The 21,292-nt window shown below is 42.6% G+C and overlaps 1 protein-coding gene across 1 annotated transcript in view; it reads right to left on the reverse strand.

The window, feature by feature from the left end:
- LOC128297365 (beta-1-syntrophin) overlaps positions 1-21,292 on the reverse strand; it is a 72,299-nt gene that overhangs the window by 38,268 nt on the left and 12,739 nt on the right. Inside the window, exon 3 of the mRNA XM_053032994.1 lies at positions 20,813-21,047. Within this exon, the coding sequence (XP_052888954.1) occupies positions 20,813-21,047 (235 nt within the window). The remainder of the gene's footprint in view (positions 1-20,812; positions 21,048-21,292) is intronic.

A 21,292-nucleotide genomic window follows, 5' to 3' on the forward strand; every position in this document is an offset into this window, starting at 1 on the left:
TATGCTCCCTAGTAAGTGATGCTGGTTGATGTATTTGAGCGAAAAATATCAGCACGATCGGGTACCACCGAACTGCCGGGACAGCTTTTCCTATCGGGTGTCATTAATTTAACCGTACTTCAGTTCAGTTATCACAACAACACAATAAAATATCCAGGAATTCAGGAAAAAGCGTTGCCTGGTATGGGCTGTGTGTATGTGTGTGGCAGCGCTTTTGTGACGAAACTGTGCCATAAATGGATGTGGAGCGTTAATTTACGCACGACCACATCTGCGTCGGTGTCGTCATCGAAGGCTTTCGTAAATAAAAGTTTATTATTTTGAGTCCTATTTTTTCGCTCCTCGTTACGCAAGGTACAAGCATATCGAAAGCTTTAAATTGGATCCTCTCAGACACTTGAAGTGTGCTTCATACAGAAGTATAAACTACGTATCAGTTTTTGTGTTTGTTTTTATGGGCATTTTAAATAAGCACTTGAAAGTTAAAGCTTTACATCATACACTGGTCGAAATAAATATAAGAACTCAACTGATGTTTATATTTCATTAATGATATGTATCGCATTCTTATTATTTTTCATCTCATTTCAATAAGTTAATAAACATTTTATGTGATTATAATTCTCAGCGATAACGAGTTCGATATCGCACTCATTATTTAAATATCCTTCAGAGACACCGGGACCGGATGAGCGAAAAAAAAAGCATAAAAAGTACAATTGTTTTTCTTGATAAATAATACAGCAAACCAGTCGATAATCTCCATGGATAACAAGCCTTTCAGCTTTAAATAAGTTTATAAGGTTTTAATGTTAACTGCTCTTTGTTTATTTGTACTTTTGTATTATTTATATGTTGATAAAGAGTTATGGAAAATTTTCCAGGGAGTTTAATTAGATAAACTCTTGATAAAAAATTGTTTAGCCCTAACTGAATCTGAATCTGATTCTACTGCTGTCATTCCAAGCTTCACGGATTAAACGCTCCCCGGTTAATCCGGCCCCGGTTCATCGAGGTTCTGCTGTAGTGTATAATGTATGTTGCAATCTTAGGAAGGAAGCGTATACAAACTATTAAAATTATTAAATATTAACACAGCAGGGCTGGCACTTCGGCCAAGGTTGATAGATAGTTGGCAAGACGTGTGGTTATATACTTATTTCCATCAGTGTAGTATCACAATCATCCAACCGTTGCAATGATCGGGAAAGAAATGTTTGATGTTATTAGTTTCCGAATGGCAGGCACATTTTTATCGATCGTTGAGATGCATTAATCAGATACATATAATTGGATTAACTCCATCTCCAGTAAAGTTCATCAGAAAACACGCTTGCTCATGCATAACACGCTGGTGCTTTATTTACACAATTCAGATAAGGCACGCATATTGAAGCGTGCGTCCGTCCGTCCGTTTGTGTGTGTGTGTGTGTGTGTAATTTTGATTCCGGAAATACCTTTACACGCAATGATAAACTCATCCTTGCAAAAGTCCTTAACCCCTTTTATAACTACAAAAACTCCCCACTGCCGAAGGTCCTGGCTAGCAAACTTAAATACATCGAACGGCTCTCGACAGAGAATAATTGCGGTCTGCTGGGAATGGAAAATGAATGTGTGTTGGGCATTTCCTAGCGATTTCTAGCCGCCTGTGTCTCGCTTTACCCTTGTGCAGAGTGTTGGCGAAATATGTAAATCACTTAACCCGTCGTACATCAAACCGACCGAGCAAATGGCTGGCAGTCACAGCAGCACCATCGCAAGCGCTCCTCCTCGGGGATAAAGGGCAGAAGGTTGTTTCCCATTTTCTTGTGCTTTTTTTGTTTCTTTTTGCATCGATCACGAACAAACAACCGAAACAAGCTCCGTGCAAGAAATTCCCCTCCCGTGGGGTTTCTTGGGTGGTCAGTATGGGTTGGCAAAGCCGAAGCAAATCCCACAATCCAGCTGGAAACGGTAAGATTGTTGGATGGTGATACGTATATCCCGGAAGGTGAGCGGCTTGTTCTTAAGCTAGTTATACACGCCTATAAGGATATGGCAGAGTGTCCGGCCGAGAGCGGTAAAAAAGGTTCATCAATTATCTTTCTCGGCTCGTTCACCAGCAGCAAAGCCTTGGCGTCTTAGCGAGGTTTTGCGAAGGACCTTCCGTGAGGATGAAGGCGTAGATTGCTGGGATATCATATTTAAGGCACTTACCGACAAAATGAATCCTTTCGGTTTTACTACACAAGATATACAGCGTGTCTTGAGTGTTGAGCAACGGAAAATTCACTCATTATGGCCACTCGTATGTAATGATCAATCGATGAAGTAAAACTGTCCAGTAAACTATGTGTAACAGCTCACTTGTAGCTAGACGACTAACTGAAACCGAATTCAGCTCCTGCTCCGACACGGTAAAAGCCATCCACAGGGCTCCCATTGAGCAGCTGTCACAAAAGCCACCCTTAGTACCTGAATGGCCACCCGTGTATGTGTGTGTGTGCTCTAGCACAAATCGTGCAAGTACTCTTACTGAATGGTGAGGAATATTCATCATCGTGATTTATCCCATGTATGTCTCAAGAGATCACCGTCGTACGGTATCGTTCGTCGAGGTGCGTCTCGAAACGAAATAAAATGCTCCATTGCTTCCATGTGGCCATGTGGAAGGAGCTAGGAGTTCCGTTCCCCAAACCCGTGGACTTCTTGTAGGTTGCGTGATTTCCCCATGGTACGGGCCACCGTAAACGACGAACATTCTGCACCGTTTTCATCGTTTGGTGAACGTACCGGGGAATCGTTTAATGCTGGCGGTGGTACGTGTCGACACGGTACCCTGGTTTCGTGGCACGGAAGTGACACTGTCACACTGTCGCTACCCTATTGGAATAGCCCACCGGGCGGGCGGTGAAAGAATGGTCCATAAAAAAGAACGGGAAGGTATGGGAGGGGGACGAAACAAAAAAAAAAAAAACGTACACCAAAACCCTGGCGCTCACATGAGAAAGGTGTTCCCGCCTGTGCCGTTCCGAATGTTCCAAATTAGAGACACTTTGCCTCTACGCCTCCCAGTTGGTACTACTTCAACCTATCCGAAGCACTGAATGTGACAGCTTCCAAGCGTTGCTTGAAGCTTGACTTTTGCCGGCGAATAGAACCTTTCTTGCGCACCGTGAAAGGCGACTCCACTTGATAGCGTTCACCAGAATCTGCCCACTCATCCTCAAGACAATTGAAACCGTCAAGCAACACGAACCAGCAGTGCGGGGGAGGGCAACGCTTATAGGTGTGGAAATGATGCTTAGACGAGCGGACGATATTACGGAGCACAAAAACTCTGTTCGGAACTCGGGATGAACTACGAGCGCTCTGCAGAACCAGGTACGCCGTTGCCATTTGATACACTCTATTTCGAGGGTGGAATCTGCATGATGATATATGTGCGAATTGCCCTGAACTTCACCCAAACAGTGTGAGGTGCTTCAGTGTTGGCTGAATAGTTTCAACGGTTGCTAAGGCGACGAGAGGCAAACCCGAGGAATCCCAATAAAATGCCTGCTGCCCGAAGCGTTTTGTTCGCTGACTTTAGGAAGAAGTTGTAAGACGATCCCTACATGTAGTTTGTGAGCTTCGGGCAAACTTTCCGTGCCACCACCACCTTTGTAACCAGGCTCTTCCAGCGCCGCACCGATCCTGGCCTTAATCGTTGTGTTGGGATGGAACTTGGTGGATCATAAATTAAATCACACTCCCCAAGCCGGGGGTTGTTTCTTTGTGGAGCTTCACCCCGTGCGGATGGCCACCGTAAAACAAAGCTCACCCTCGACTTCGGGCACCATTGCACAGGTGGCTATGGGAATGCGTGATTTGTCTCTTGGTGGCTTTCACTGGTCGGTTGGCATTGTCGGGAAGGTTTTTGCAAAGGCTTTTTGCCTCCATCGAAGCAGGCGCTGGCGAGCTTAATTATTCTCCAAAGCTGGCCCGACAAATGTGAATGATTTATGCGCACTACTCCAAGTGTTTGGTTATGGAGCCTGGAAGATGTATTGTTGTATGAGATGACTGATTTTACAGGATTTAACTCATCGTGAATGAAATAAAAATTAAAAAAGCTTTCGATGTAAGCTTGCAGATTTATTCATAATCAGTGCCTTATATTCCTTTGCTCCGAAGGATCCTCCATTCTCCTTTGATCTTTAAATTTTCTTTATTGCTGATTCAAAGCTAATCCTTCTGGCGAACTAACGAGCGGTTGGAAAGCAAAAACTCAACCAAGGCTAGCAGAACTGTGAAAAGGAATGACTTTACTTGATAGTTCCTTTGATACTTTATTATTTCATTCGCCGAGTCCAACTGTTATCACCGACAAAAGTTGAGTTTTTTTGTTCAGAACAGTAGAAAGGGTGGAACAGTTTAAAATGTTCTTTTAGCTCTCTGCAAAAATACCATATTTTGTTTTAAAATTAAGCACAACTTGCTTGAATTACTGTCTATAACTTGATCTTGATTTTGAATGCTGCTTACTTATTTTTTAAGATATATCATTTATTTTTTATTTTTACTTATTTATTTTTAGATTTATTTTTTGGATTACTTTTTTAGACACATTTTTTGTGAAAAACCACTTAGTTGATATACTTTCATGATAGCTAAATTATTTCACTGCAAACTTTTAGAAAATACTTGTCAGAGAATATAGATCACATAAAAAAAGACAATAAATATGAGAAAATTTGATAAGATCGGCGAGCTATTTGAAGTTTTACATTTTTTACCACATATGAAGTTCGTGTTCTTTAAACAATGAGATAACAATAAATTTTTATAATAAGAAAGATTCAGGGAAGACACAACGTAGTTCATAAAATAAAGCATTGTACGGATTCACAATTCAGAGTACGTAAATTTTTGACGTTTTGACATTTTTTTTTTCGAAGTTCTGTCAAATTTCCGATTTTACTGTACTCAATTGTATGCAATTTGTCAAACTATGACAAAATGTTGAATGTTGAACGAAAAAGCGATTTTCGATCGAATATTCATCATTATTTTACTCATAAAGCAAATAAATATCAATTTATAATTGAAATCTTACGCACAGTAGTAGAAAATTGTACAAAAATTTTGGTGAAAATCTCAAACCAATCAGTTTAACACCGAATTGCCTTAGGGAAAAACGTGTTCGTAAAAGGCGTCAATTGCGTTTTCGTGTGACAATGAATGTTTAATTTAATTGATCAGTTTAAAATGATCTTCTTATATTATTAGAATGTTCAGCTTCATAAAAACTGTACAAAAAATAATTTTCCATATCCTGCGGACTGTAAATTCTCCCTGAAAGTTAATTTAAATTGCATTTCATTTAAATTTTTAAGTTCAGAAAAGTATAATTATATCAAATGATGTGAAATTGATGAACACTAAAATTGAATCGTGTTAGCAATACGACCTTGCCATTATTCCCGAATAAGAAAAAATAGCTTGAATTTGAGTTTTCATCATACATCATAAGCTCACTATGTGGTTCTTTACGTACTTCGAGAGGATCGAACAAAAATTAACGTACCTCTTTACGCATCCTTCAGCTAAGTTGAAGGTGTTTCATAGAAAGCTTCAAAACTAGCATTTATTCCCAAAATTGAACACCTTCTCGACTTGAGGAATTTGAATATGATAGCACTTTCTTTTAACGTCCAGATGGAGAAACTTTCAGCTGAAGTGCTTGAAGCCCGAAACGAAATACTGACAAGTCACCGTGCCCATCATCCTGCTCGAGTCGAGCACAAGCTTTTCACCCCTTTTTCTATGGATCGCTTCGGCAAAAATTCCATCTTGCGTTCAACGCCCGCCCCAACCTGCGACGAAGCGAAAAGAAGCACCGATGATTCAATTAGTGAGTAAAATTCGAACGTAACGTCCTGCAAGAGTGCGAGGCGCGGGAGCACGAGGGAACCACCAAGACCAAGGCATGGTTTCGCACAACCATCAAAATAGTGTCGATGGGGGTAAAACCGGCAGTGGCAGCATTCGGGTTCTGCGCCGTTACCAGAGGAATTTCTTCCTTTTGAATTTTCCCGGAATAACTCCCACGCTGCGTATGATATGAGTGAGTGAATGTTCGAAAACCTTCATATAGAAAAGTGGAAAAGTCTAAACAAAAAAAAAAAAGAGAAGATGTATTTCCACTTTCCATTCTCCACTTATTTGTTCCCGCGCATCCCAGGTGGATCACCTGCGGCGAGAAAATCGAATTTTCACATTCCACTCATCATCGTACCGCGAACGGTGCTTTCTTCAGTGTCACGCCACAGTAACGATTCGCACCCGCACCTCCACACTCGTCGTCGACTTTATCGATTTGCTCGAAAGGAAGGAAGGAATGCTGAAGTACACGGCTGCAGCAATTCTTGGCTCGGCAGAGAGGGAAGGAAGTGTAGACCAATCTTTTGATGCTGAGCTGGTATGAATTTTACAACACCCTTCCAAACCGCAACACACATTTCAAGCGTGTGCATCAAATTTCATGCCCAACATGAAGCGGCGGAACGAAGGTCGGTTTCACGTCCATTTCGTTGCCAAAGGTGGGTTCGGCTTACTGAAAAAGCATGTCTAAGAAATGCCTTGTAGTTTGCGCGGAAAAAGCGGAGCAGAGTACTCCGAACCAAGGCAGGCAAGGATCTTGGATCTGTAGCTTCTGCGCCTTTCTCGCCCAGGCGGAAGTATCACAATCGACAGAAATTGGAAACAGAACACCCTTCCGGGGAGGGTGAAACGGAGAAGCCTCAATCCTTGGATGGCTCCTTGTACGGATCTCCGGTAACAGGTAAGGGTGAGTTTACCTTCATCGACAAAAAAGCCACTTCCGGGAAGAAGTGGCTCTACTCTCTCTTTCCACCCACCCCGGGGTTCCAGGTGTTCCTGGAACAGTGAAGTGCTTCCGAGTAGCTTGACGCAGTATTTTCCATCGCAAAAAGCGCGCCAACGGCATCATCGCAGCTGTCGGGAAGCGTTGCGATCATGTTTGCCATCATGTCCGTCCACGTGAGGATGAAAAACAAATTGATTTAATGCTGTTGCATACGGAACGAGCGAGCGCCGAACCGATGCGATGGTTGGTGTGCCATTAGAAGACGGCTAGTTTGAAGGTTTGTGGTCGATGTTAGAAGCAACCGTACGGCCAACTCCTGTTGTGCCACGCGAAAAGGACCAGATTTCACCGTCGAGCTTGACGCACAATGACGCACCGGTGGATGAAAGTGGATGGCAAACGGATCGACGACACTTTTAATGCCCTTCATCAGGATGCCGTCCCGAAATGGAACCGATGATTACGGTTCGGTGCAAGTACCCTTCTAGCCAGATCACTCTACGTCGGTACGTGCCGTACAAGTGCCATGGGGGCGGGGCACGTTTAAAAAACTTTGCCGAATATCGATGGAAGCCGAAGCGATTGTTTCCAGGAACAGCACCTGTGCAGCTGCGGAGAGTGTGAGTGGGTTTGCTAAACCGATCCAATCAACCAGCAAGGTGGCGAAAGGTTCCCGGAGCACACTGTTCAACAAATTATCCCACCCAGTGTTCCCGCCCACTTTTTGGACCTTTGGACGAATATTCGGGATAAGTTTTACAAGTGCCGCAATGAAAGCGATTGTCGGCGATACTATCCGGGGTACGTACCGCTGTGTAAAGTCGTTGAGGACACGCTGAAGTAGTGAGGGTGACTTCAAGCGTGCGAGTTGGAATTTCACTAACGCATGTGTCTAAGTTGTTTTAGGCATCTCAATAATAGCCTCTCTTTGAAATTCTTGCCTTATCTCGAGGAATTTATAACGATTTGGATGTTGAATATGATATCAGTTGAGATATTCAATATCAGTATTGAGATCAGTTATTTCTAGGGGCCTCAGAAATATGCTACAATATTGAAAATAAGAGCTTCCCAGAGTAGAAGAGAGGAAGAACAAATTCTACAAACTTCCAAATCATTAACAGTTGATATCAATAAAAAATCCCCTATCGACATCCAATTTAACCACCGACAGTAAGCCCCTTTTGTTGGCAGTTTGGCCGTCTGACCGCTCCACAACACCGTGCGAAACTAATTTCACAACTCACCAAACATCGTTTGACACTTTTGAATCAGTTTCACAGATCACAAAAATCAAACCCCATGACCCACATCTGGACGCCACATCCTTCTGTGCCGAAGTAACACAGTGTGTAGTCTCGTTTTTACCCCTTTTTCGTAGGCAATTAATTTTCTAGCTCATTTAAGTTTTATCGACCCGACACGACACCGGGCTCTCTCGGCTGGGAATGATCTAGGAGGCATTGAGGAAATGTTGAAATGTTGATTGGGGCAGGGGTTCTGAAATTTCCTACGAAACGTATTTCAATTTCTCAACCAACGATCGAAGCAACTGATGATGATGGTTTGGAAAATGATGACCTTCGGAAGCAGAGCTGTTTATTGTGCTGCTGTTTGGGATTGATATTGCCTCGATTTTTATGATGATGAGTTTGCTTTGTTTCCGTTTTTCCGGAGGGAAACATTTCGAGCACGATGGAAAGATTGTGATCTTCAAGGCATTTTTTTATTCAGGATCGATGACACCTCGTAACATAAAGTTCGTAATGGTGCTAGTAGTAGCGTAGGAAAACATTACTATCTACTGTTATTGCATAATTACTGAAACATTGCATTTGATTGCCTCCTCTATTCAACAGTGTTAGAGAGAGTTACGGGACACACTGTTCAGACTAGCAAACAATTACAAAAGAAAGAATACAAACTAGTTTCCATCTCATTCACTCTGTCTTAGTTTATTCTCGCAAATTATCACCTTCCATTGCTTAGCTTACACCGAAGTGCTAAAGCACGAAATGATGCGGTTCTTCCGGGTTTGCGGCCGGAAGGTATTTGTTCGCTGCCAGTTTGCCACCATGTGCTAGTAATCAATCTTACTCCCTCTCGGCCCGAGCCTTACATGACTTTGGAATTGATTTTTCCTTCACAGCAGCTACAATGGAAGGAAAAACCCATTTTCCCACCAGCTTGATGGATGGTGCTACACGAACGAATGCCCGTCGAAGATGCCAAGAAGTGTCTGGGCATAGTTTTCATTCGAGAGTTCCGAAAACTCTCGAGAAATACGGTGCCTGTGGCAAACATTAGAGGGCCCCTCCTTGTATGCCGCTAGCGAACCCGTAAGAATAGTTTACTTGCGCAGAAGTAAACTACAAATTACATCAGTTTGCCAAAACCCCAAACTCGTTTGTCTCGTCGAAGTCTATGGTGGAGTAATCAATCAGTTACATCGGTTACAGGACTGGTGCATCTGTCTGGTTTTGGCACCGGAGCGAAGATAATTAACTTGAGTGCTGTGTAGTAGCGCTGTTCTGCATGCACGTCGGGATGCACCTGCTCCTGAGGTGAGTGTTGGTGAATTTGGCGAAGTTGGAAGTCATTAAGTATTGAGGGTTTTGCAGCTTTTATGTTTCAAAAATGGTCCCCAAACAAATTCCTGTACATCAATTCTTCACTCCCTTCAATATCCATATCCATAACTGAAGCATCGTTAGAGACACCGAGCTCAATGGAGGTTCATTTGAAGTGACCAGCCCGGGAGGGTATGCACTCGACCGAAAAAGATTAATGATGGCTGATGGACAGATAAACAAAGATATCAAGTCCCGATCGTTTCTCCTACTCCGGGCTCGAAATCGTTCTCTCACATGGAAGCAGAGCATCCTTCGCCGTATGAATGGGTTCGAAACTCTTCTGAAACAGCCCCTGATACTGTCGTTATGCTAACGGGCTCCAGCATAACGCCAACCTCAGGTCCGAGACAACTACCCCCCCTGATGGACAGACAGCCTAAGAAGGGCTGTCATGTACGAGTAGTGTGAATTTAATCTCAGTTTCGTCCATCGTCCATGCATCGTGCCGGATGCTCAAGAGATGCCGCCTCCAACCGCCTAGACCACCGCAGAAGAAGAGAGGACCAAAAAAGAACTACCACGGAATGTCATCCTGCACCGAACTGTCCCGGTGCTTTTAGCCATTTCTCTCGCTTTGTTCCCCATTCGCCATTCATCCATCATTTGGATAAAGGTTTGGCCGTGATAGAATTAAAGATTTATGTACCGAACGACCACGGCACGGTGGACCATTCATCATGCCGCCCGGTACGAAAGATTTGCTTCCACTGGCAAGCGACAAAATGGAGGCGTCGTCGGAGGCTTCACCGTTGACAAAGTCTTTCCACTGCCTGCCATGGTGTGTGGCGTGAAATGGATCGCAAGCGAATGGAGTGTAGTGCAATTCACGGGTTTATGTCGTCTCTATTTGTTTGAGTACATTCCGGACAAATATCTCTATTGTATAGCTGTTCAAGCACGATCATCTCCTAATATATATCAAAATCGGTTTAATAATAAAGGTATATTATTTTTTCTTTAATAATGTACGGATTCTTCACCACCTTTTTTAGTCTTCAGCAAATTGGAAAACCTTTTTCACTACACGCCAAGGTGCATATTTTCACACCCCGAAAGACACAATTGGCCACAAACCGCATAAAAGGAACAACACAAACTTTCGAGCGCCAGGACTTTACGCTTCACCGCATACAAATCTGGCCAACGATGCAGCTGGTGGGTATGCTTTTAATTTTAAGTGTCCGCAACCGAGTGTTGTACTTTGCCGCGCAAATTCACCACATCGCCGACCATCTTCCGGTAGATTTTTAATGGTTTGAAAAAAAAAATGGAAACAAAATGTAAGGCAACCCTTACGCCCTCCCACTAAATCCCACTCCACTTTGGCTCGTTGGTGGCAAACAAATTTGCCTTTTAAAGAAATCGCACCCCGTCTAAGAGCGAGACGAGACGATTGAAATTAAAATTTTCATTAATGCGAAAAACTCTGCAACCGCGATGCATTTTCCGTGCGCTTCCTTCGAGGACCTGCCAAGCGTACGACTTCCGGTCGTTCGGCGCTCGAATCGCTTCCCTTCGGCACTCCCGCTACGAATGAACGATGCGTTGTGCTATTGTTTTATCGCGTTTTGTTGTGAACACGGTCGATGGAAAGAGCACAATTTGCAGTGAAATTTTCCTCACCACGCGACGGTACCGGAAACCAAGCAGCGGGCGCAAGGCGCGTAGAAAATCGAAAACAAAAAAAAACAAAAAGAAAATAGCTTAATTCCCCCCCCCCCCCCCCCCCCCCCCTACTCCAAAGAGTGGGATTTTTGCGTTAAAGTGGGAAAACTTTGCACATCTTTTGTCGCAGCGTTTTGTAATTATTTTTACGAGGACACTTTTGGGCGAGCGGTGGAAGCGGATGGGAGGCGAACAGCGCGGTGGCTGTGCTGTTATTGCGCGTAACTTTCTTGGAAATATCTTTAGGGGAACTATTCAGCTGCTGATAGTGGCGGTATTTCTGGGATGGGATTATGAACTTTGTGTTGCAAATTGAAAGCTGTGTGATTCATTTTCGGGAAAATCGGGTTGCTTTGTGTGCCGTTATTTTCAGCCAGGGGTGGTTTTTTGTGCCGTTATTTTAAGATGCGTTGCTAATAGCAACATACTCCTGTTGTTAGATCACGAACGAAACACTATTTAACAGGGGTTTCAATATCTTTTCACCCACTTAGAACTTAAAACCAAGATAAGTTATAATGTTTTTTTTCTGTATCTCCCTTGTAATATAAACTCCAACTACAACACCAGCAGAAATCGAAGACTTTATCGATCGGCGTGAGAACATCATCCGAAACCCTCAAGGAGGAGATTTACGTGCTTCCGTGCAAAGGCGCGTACAATGAGTGATGAAATGATTAATTTCCTTTGTCCACATTCTTCCCAGAGCTCCACTGTACTATATTTAAGGGAAGGAAAAACTGTATCCTTACAGGACATTGTGCCACTAAAATCCCAAGAGAATTATCAAGGTAGAATAACACACAACAAAAACCCACAACACCACTTCCGAGTTTATGTGGTTGTGGAAGGTATTTTCTTCACGATTTTTTGTTTTTTTTTGCCTTTTAAAGCCATTGTTCTTTTGTTTTTGCTTCAAAGTCGCATAAGACAGTGTGTGACATAACGATATAAGCATCCGGTTTTTTTTTATATAAAAGTTACAGTTAATGAACATGTTTTAAAATTTCATCTTAATAATCAATTGTTCAAAAATTTAGAATATATTAAAAATTGATGTTAGGCTATAAGTATTTATCCCGAGATGGTGTTAAAAATTGTTCTTTATCTTTATCTGGAAGGTCTTCCTGGTTAAGTGAATAAATTTAAAATATTGAGCTGTACGAAAAGATATTGTTTTATATTTATTTACGAAAACATAAATAAATTATTGATGCCATGATGTTCTTTTTAGTTGCTTGCGTTTGATGCTCTGAAAGCCACTACTATATAACTAATTGCAAGGATTACTTGGATCGAAATATATCTTTTTGACCAACTGCTACTTGCATGCAAAAAATTGCTTAATAGGCATAGGCATAATAGGCAAATAGGCAAAATTGCTTTAATTTCGTTACAATTTTAAGACTGTTTCGGAGTGATCAAGACATAAGATTTAAATTCATTATGAAGTATAACGTTTAAGTTAAGGATAACAATATTTCGAACATTTTAACGTTTGAAATGGATGAACTAATTCAGAAAGATTCGTAGAAATAATTAACAAAGACCATCAGATGGACCATTAATATTTAAAACTAATTTAGTGTTTTATACAAACTGCAAACTATTTTTGTGCTTTAAGTTACATGAAAAATTTCCGTTTTTGGTAAAATTCATTACAAAACTGATTAAGAAAAATACTAAAATTATTAAAAAACGATTTTTGTAATTTTATGTCATACATTACAACATAGTTCTTTAATCTAACTCTTGAATTTTATGGTTAATTTTAGATAAAAAAAAACAGTGCATATTATTATGTCAGGCACTGTATTACTGCACTGTCCGGCCTAAACTCCGGGTTTTCAGCATATCACAGCGGTATCACATACATACATTCGATACATCACAGTTTGTGAATGGCTTATATTTTGTATTGTTCCTTCGTTCGAAATGCGATTTTTATTACCCGTTACGGGATTTGTGTATGGGTGTATGTTTTAGTGTCGTCCAGCCGCTTGTTTGCTGTGCGGTTGTTGTCAGCGCAGAAGTTTGGGGGTTGGTTTTTTATTTGCTACCGTTTTTTTATTTGTGTACACTTGAGACAAATATTACTAGCAGCACCGATCGGTTACGAGAGCGAGAACCGATGACTGCATTCCCGGCCGGGTGGATTTCCCTACACGGACGCGTACGGACGCGGACTGGCGCTTTTCTTTATTTTGCTTTCCACCGCCCAACACACCGCCCCGTGGAAGGAAATAATACGATGATAAATGGGTGCAGCAGAATGGTTTTATTATTTCCTGAATTATGCGCACCCCCCCCCCCCCCCCCCCCCCCCCCCCCAAACTGACCGGTTTCTCGGTTGCACACGGCTGGTATTCCCGCCGCTCTATCCGTGGATGGTGCGCTGAAGAGTAGCTCGGATTTGTTATTGGTTCACTTTTTGCCGTTCCGTTGAAAGATCGACCCGAGGATTTGGGGGGTATTAAAGGGGAGGGGGAGGGGATTTTTTGTCATCTAAGCGAAATATTTTCCCATCTTCAGGCATGTGATGCTGTCCACCCAACCAGTTAGCGAAACCGGACGATAAAGATTACGCGATAAAAAGTGAGAATAAAGGTTCCGTTTTACCAGGGTTAGGCGTTAGTCAGCCGGCCATTGCCAGCGTGAAGTTATGCTTTTTTATGGATCATCCGATGTGTCGGTTTTTTTTTGTCTTGTCACTTTTCCGCGCAGTAGTTTTGTTCTTTATCTTGCCCGGATATAAAGCTTAATGTTTTAGGGAAAGTTTTAACAACGCTCAAACTGGCAAGCGTAAAATTTTGAAATTGCTTTAACTTGAGCCAAAAGTTTTCCATCGTTTGTGTGCTTTGTGCTTTAACAAAGAAAAAAGAATCTCATTGACCCGCATCAAACTCCCCCCGGCACAGAAAAAACCAAGCTCCACCAATCGATTGCTATTGTCATCTTTAATTTCCCGAAAAAAAAACTCGCTCGTCCGCGCATGTGATTTCCACTGCTAGTTACATTTTATGGGCGAATAATTTACGACCCATCGATAAGGAACCGGTGCCGGATTTGTGTAGTACACCCCTTTTAGTGCGTTTCGGCAAGGGAAGGTTGTTTTTCCCATTGTTTCCCACAAACCAAACCAAAAACCCAACCCGTTCGACCTTCACCATCGACGTTCTGCGTTTTGTTTTTTTTTTGTTTCGATGGCCATTGCATCGCTCGTCCCATAAAGTTGGGTACCCCATAAAATGCACTGTTTTATTGTATAAACGTAATAAAATCACGGCTGCTCGGTCATCTTCATTGGCCTGGTACGATGAGGAGCTAGTCGGCAAGAGATATCGGTCGGGCTTTAACGAAAGTCGCTGTGTGGCTGTATCTGCCTTTGAATGGCACCTGCCGGCCGTTAGAGGGTCGATTGGCGAAACATTTACCAAAATGGTCACCTTAACCCGCCGACCCGGGTGTTGATAATACCCGGCTAGGCTAGGCGAAAAGCCCATCAGCCCGAGAGCAATAGGTGTTGCTGGTGTGGTCGTACCATAACCCAGTCAGGGTTAATGGGATCTTCTATAACTACCACACGCGAGTGTTCTGTACGAATTGAATTCTCAACTAACAAAACAAAATAAAAAGGGAGAAAAAACTCAACGAAAACACAATTTTCTTTTTCAATGCTCCATTCCAGTTATCTGTTCGTATCTTAAGAGCTGTGAACGCATTTTGCCTTCGGATCGCATCTGGAAGGAATCATCCTCCAAAAAAACACGCAACGCAGAGCCATTTTTACTTTCGGTTTTGTGTTCTATTTCGTTAAACAACCCGTTGCAGAAAGCAAAAAAAAATCTGCTCTCTTTTAGCTGAGGACACTCGTTCCGGAACTTTCAGCAACATCCGCCCCGAAAATGGTTCTCCACGAGAGGTCCCGTGAGAGCGACTGTATCATTTAGGGGGTCCATTTGTGTGGTCCATTTGACGGCTACGGCTCTTTGTGTGAGGAAATAAAAATGAAAGGCAAAAAAACCGTTCGCCCACTTAGCACTTGAAACCATTTCCGATCCGTCGTTTCGTTCCTATCTCCAATACCACCTCTGCTCTGGTTAAGAGCCCCCACGGAGTGTTCGCAATGATTTTTGCCCAAATTTTGGGGCGCCGTGGGGCGGTCATAAGGAGGAATTGATTCAATTTGGTCACCTGCGTCCTGGCTCGTCCATGTCTTCCCCCGTTTTGCAAGGATAACAACTTCCTGGTTACGGTGGTGCGTCCCTAAAGTGGCATTCCGACACTCAGCAACACACTCATTTGATTCGATGCTCTTCCGGCACAGGTCGCATGTGTGGCTGTGTGTGACCATTCCGTGCTAAAACTACCAACCCCTCTATTATGTACATTTTCTTTTTCTCTTTCTCTCTCTCTATTTTACTCTGTGCCATTCCTATTCGTTAGTGCATTTTATTTTGTTTATCTAACCTAGTGGGGGCCGTCGCAACATGTGTGTATGAACATTTCTATCCAAACAAACAAGCTACACTGTGTTCCATTCCATTTCCCCATCGGGAATTTCTGCCAGCCTGCCAGTGGTACGTACGCACCGATCAAGGATAAAAGGATAACCACATTTGCTACTCCTTTTTCTATTCTTTGTTGAGTTTACCTCCTAAAACTCCTAAGTGAAACATCAGCTTGATCTAGAAATCGTTTATGTCTTTTCCGCTTTTTCTTTGTGCGCCACGCTTTGTAAGCGAATCAATGGATGACACTGTCAGGTACGGATCTCGAACCGGAGCTTCCGGGTCAGGAACTTTAAAAAGCATCATCCTGCTGTACCGGGAACAACCTCAACCCACGTTTGAAAGAAGCCTTTTTGCTGCGGAGGGGGAAACACCCACTGCCGTAACGCTACGAGAGTCTTGCGTATGACCCGTTTCCACTCACCAACAGCGAGAAAGCGCCCTCGTTAGGAAGCAATTATCGGATTAGCTTAATTAACGTCCCACACAGTGACCTTCTTTTTATACCGCGCGCCACCTATTGGACAGTCCCCGCCCGTTAGCGAGCGAGTCATTGCAGTGGGGTGGGGGGAAAGCGCAACCGTAACCGCTTCAAGGTGAACGAAGTCGCATCCAATCCACCGGTCATCCACCATTAGAAATCCATTCGGGTGTAATCAATTTTACGCCCGGCTTACGGGAAGCATACTGCGTGCTAGGAAGACACTCACCGAGGATAAGTGTTTGATGGAATAAATGCTGCCAGTAATGGAAATAGAATGGGGCAACGAATAGTGCTGACGATAGCGAAGAAAAACGCCAAATGGATTGCTGATCTCAAATGCTGGAAGCAATCGTGATTAGATTTATAGCCAACAAATGCAATTGCAGTGGCTCGCTTTATCCGATGAAGAATAATTATTGCACGTCGAACGCTTTGCGGTACGGTTGGGGTGCCCATTCAATTAAAAAAAGTGAAACAATTACTAGTGGTAACATAACCAGAGTAGTGAACCAGAAATAACCAGAAAATATAAAATTTTATTTGAAAATGTTTATTTCAATTGACGCTTAAAAGTTTTATCTAAAGTTTAAAAGATATTTTCCAACGAACAGGATTTTTTTTAACACTTGTTGATCACTTTTTTATGAATTCAAATTATTTTTTGTTGCAGATACACTGAGTTTGTCACAGTATTTGACACATCCTGCCGATGATGCAGGATCGGAACTCTTTTTACCAAAGAGGGCGCCACCGTCAGTGTCAAGAATAATAAAAAAGAACAATCGAACCATTTCCAGCTGGAAATAGCTTAAAGTGCAGTAATAAATTTCGAGTTGCACATCATCATCAGAGTTGTAAGAAATTTCAGAAATTACCAGAAAGTTGGATACGGTACGGAAAAAAATCATATTATAAACAAGTGAAATTCAAATCACTCTTCCATTTTAAAGAAGGTCGAAGCAATGTTTAGCAAATATTTTAATTTTGCAACATTTTTGTTGTGTTTAGTTTCATTTAATGTTATGTTTTATTTCTTCAAGAACGGTCTTTCATGTCAAGATTCATCAAATCGCGAGTTAAATATAATTCAACCCGTGCAGTTGACAACGCATTTTATTTGAAGGAATTTTCCGCTGGATATCTCTAGCTATTTCTCCTCTTCTTATCCAATTAGATTGTAAGGGTGATAATGTATATATTAGTACTGGATGGGGTAGTACTTAAATCATACATAACCTTCTATTCCAATTCAATAATTGTTTTGAATGGCTATGTCCATGTTTAGGATTTTACTAAGCAAAATAAGCTTAATGGAGGCGCCCAGTCGTTTATGCAAAACCGCTCTATTACAACAACTTTAACACTAGAGCTACCGAGGGTTTTAAGCATTATTTTGTACACGGTTTATTTATATTCAAAGGGTTTCATTAAGTCTTGTTCTGTTAAGAAACTTGTACTGTATGCTAAAAACCATACATTAATTGCGGTAAAATTCGCGCAATAGTATGAGCATGATTTAAATAAGCAATAAATCTTCTTTGAATTATTTTCACCTTTTTCCGCAATTTCCCACTTGAGAAAATTATTTGGGGGAAAAATGAAAGCATTTTGTTACTGAAAACTTGGTCAATTTATTTCGTCTAGTCTGGTGTCTGTTCAGAGTAACATTTTCCAGGTCTCGATCGTGTTAGCATTGATGTTGATTCATTATTTAAAGTGTTCCAGTTGCCAGGCAACGATTTGCGCGGAACAGACATTGGTTGGCCCTCGTATGCAATTTAACCTTTGCTACATTTCATTGCTAGCCCAAGAAAAATGTAACGATGATTAAAATTCCATTACCATAAATTCTAGCAGCATTGCCTTTTTGTGCCAAGCTTTTTTTTTTGGTGTGTTAAACATTTTAATTTCATGGTTCCACGGTTACGTTTTGCATACTGCTTTCCCCTCCCGCACGCCGTATCGAAAACCATATCGCAGAAGGTGCTTGCGGTTAATTCTGGTGCCTGCAAATTTATTACGGTCACCATAATATTCGCCTCCAACCACTGGGCCGGGCGGTCGTGGGGCAAATGAGAACATTTGGTCACGTCTGTGGCTAACTGTTGAGCTCCTTAAGACATGCTGCTGCGCACTGTGTCAACCGTGTTCTTGAGGCGCCATATTTCCATGTTGCCTGTAACGCCTCCAATCCCCGCCCCCCCCCCCCCCCCCCCTTTCCCGCTCGCATGCACCGGCTGCCTTAAACCGCAAATTAATGTTTCAATTCTGTCGACATTTTAATTTCGTCCCAACGTGACGAGTTTGCCGTGACAGTGCGTGAGACCAACTGTGCGGTTTTTTGGCAACGAGAAATCTTCTTCAATCAGCTCTCGGTGTTGGTGGGTTTGCGATGGTGGTTTCATTTGCGGTGCTACAAACAGGGATTGCCTTTGTGGTTGTGATTTTAGTTCATGAATGGCACATGGATTAACCTTCAGAGACGATAATTAACTGCCATATGCGTTGGAAATGGTTTTGCTGAAGGTCAAATGTAGATTAAAAGCATACTAAATTTCAAAGCGTTTTACTTGAACGTAGAAAAAGGACAAACAATTTGAATTTTAAGTGAAAAGAAATGTATTAAATTATCCTATTCCATTGTGCCATACAAATAAACCACGTGTCGAGCAAATCCACCATGCGTCTCCATCGTACAGTCGAGCATAAAAATAATTTTAAATATTATCTTATTTATTTAAAAAAAAATTCTCTCTCGCAATAAAAAATAGAAAAACCAACATAATCTGTATCTCCATATGAAACAAACTAAAACATTATCATTTTCCTTTGTGACAAAACAGCCAAACCACATGACGATCAAAAACCACCATGCGTCTCCATCGTGCAATCGAGCACAAAACCAATTTCACAAAATAATTTTTCCGCCAACTTCACTCAACTAATGAGTTGCCACAGCACGCACGCACGAGTTGCAAAAAAAAAAGCAGAAAGCGCAAGCAATCTCCCACACATTGGACGCGCATATCTCGCACGCAGAAAAATGCACACTGGAGCACACACACACGCGATTCATGGCCTCAAAAGCACAAAGGCACGGTAAGGCAAGGTACAAAACATAAAACAAAAACACAAATAATGCCTGTCACAAACAATAAAAATGGATGCCTTTGCCAGGCTGCCCCCCAGTCGTTACGCTTCAAGCTAAGCGCGCTCGAAGCTTTCGCAGAATGGATTCGCCAAAGGGATGAAATATCGAAGTGGAATAAAATATGAAGTGGAAAGCATGCTTTGCCGTGGCTGTGTGTTTTGTTCTGTCCCCTTTTTTTTTGCTCAATTGATGTTTGGAGCTGAATGAAAACAAATAAACAAATGCTAAATGCATCCTTAATCAGCGCAAGCTGCTCGAGCAGCTACTCGGTGGCGCTGTTCCGCACAGCATTTCCTCTCGATATTTCTGTTCCTTGGAGGATAAAATCAAACTGATTTTTTTTGTTTTCTTCGCGAGCGCACGGAAAAACACACACACAAAAATACGTCGACCTTTCGATGCGATGCGTTCGAAATGAAGCAAGTGCGCACTCATTACCTATTCTGGCTGTGTGCGCTGTCGGTCGTTCTTATAAATCATAAACCCAATTTCAATGCCACTCATACTGAATGGTGCTTTTGCCCGTTCCGGGCTGTTATGTAACGCTTCCCTTTGGCTCAGCTGTATCTGTCCAGTGTGGTTGTAAGATTTTTTCCGCCCGTATTACATGCAGGCAAGCGAGTTTCCAATTCCCGTCCTGTCAGACAGCGAGTCTTGCCTTGCGGTTACTCGTTTGTTGTGCTGTTTGCCATCCAGCAGGCGAACAACAACAGAAAAACCCCCCCCGATGGCATAAGGTACACGGTGGGTTTGAATTATGCAACCGTATGTCAGTTCACCGGGCGTACTGTTTCGCAATGTCTTATTACGTGCCAGCCATTCATGCCACGCACCGGATATGAAGCGAACGGACGCACTTCCGTTACAGAACACACGGTCGGAGTGGCACTGTTGACGTTTTCTTGCCACTGTTTGCATGCCAAATACGCATCCGAACGGGTGGGAGCGTATGGTTTCCGTCACGTTTCAGACCAAGCGCCCCCAAAATGTAGGCAATGCGCTTTACATCTTACGCTAATAAGCGTTTGGCTGAAAAACAAAACGGTTTGTTGCTGTTGTTTCTTTTTTGGCACAGCGTCGAATGGTGTTGCTTTGTCATTGAAGTGTAGCGCCGCAAGGTGTAGAAGAAAAGCCTTTCTTTCCCCTTTTTAAAATCAATATAATCACTTGTCTTAAGCCGTAACAATGCTTCGAAAATCATCATCATCAGTGTCCTGTTGGAGTGCCCCTGCCGCGACTGGGCACGTGGAGCAATACAATAAACGCATTAGCGAGCTCGCTTCAGCCGTTCGCTACAATTCGGATCTTCTTTGACTAAGCTGCTTACGAAACCACCACGCTATGGCAACAAAATCTAAGAGCAAACACGTTCGAACACGTTCCACGTGCCGTATACTGACAGCGACATTCAAACATCCGGCTTCCCGGTGGCGGGGTGTCACACCACGGGCAAGAAATAGAGCGAAACCTTCGCGGGAAGCACTTGATGTTTATTTTTGCACAATCGATTCTTACCTTCAAGATCGACAACGCGGCCGGCCCGTTTGAGTGCCCGGACCGCTTCCTCGTGCGTGGCGTCCCGCAGATCTTCCCCATTGACGGACAGGATGGCGTCGCCGACGTATAGCCCTTTCGCGTTGTCCGCCGCCATGCCGCGAAAAATTTTCGAGATCAGTATCGGCATCCGGTTCTCCCGTCCGCCCTTGATCGAGATGCCGAGCCCGTTGTTGTCCGATTTGATGACGCGCACCTGGGTGGGTGGGATGATGAGAAGAGATGATAAGTGATGATGGTTCAGAGTATCATTATTAAAGGATTAGTAGACAATTTAAACGAGAGCACTCACACTTCTGATGAGCTATAAGTTCACTCAAGCTAGAGCTTTGGATGGTATATCACGAAAACCCTTATTACACCTTATGGAATTCATTTGTGACTATTACTGTACTCAATTAAATAGGTATTTTCTTGTTACTTTTCCCATAATTAGGTGTA

Source organism: Anopheles moucheti, chromosome 2 (genome assembly GCF_943734755.1).
Source record: "Anopheles moucheti chromosome 2, idAnoMoucSN_F20_07, whole genome shotgun sequence".
Classification (NCBI taxonomy): Eukaryota; Metazoa; Arthropoda; class Insecta; order Diptera; family Culicidae; genus Anopheles; species Anopheles moucheti.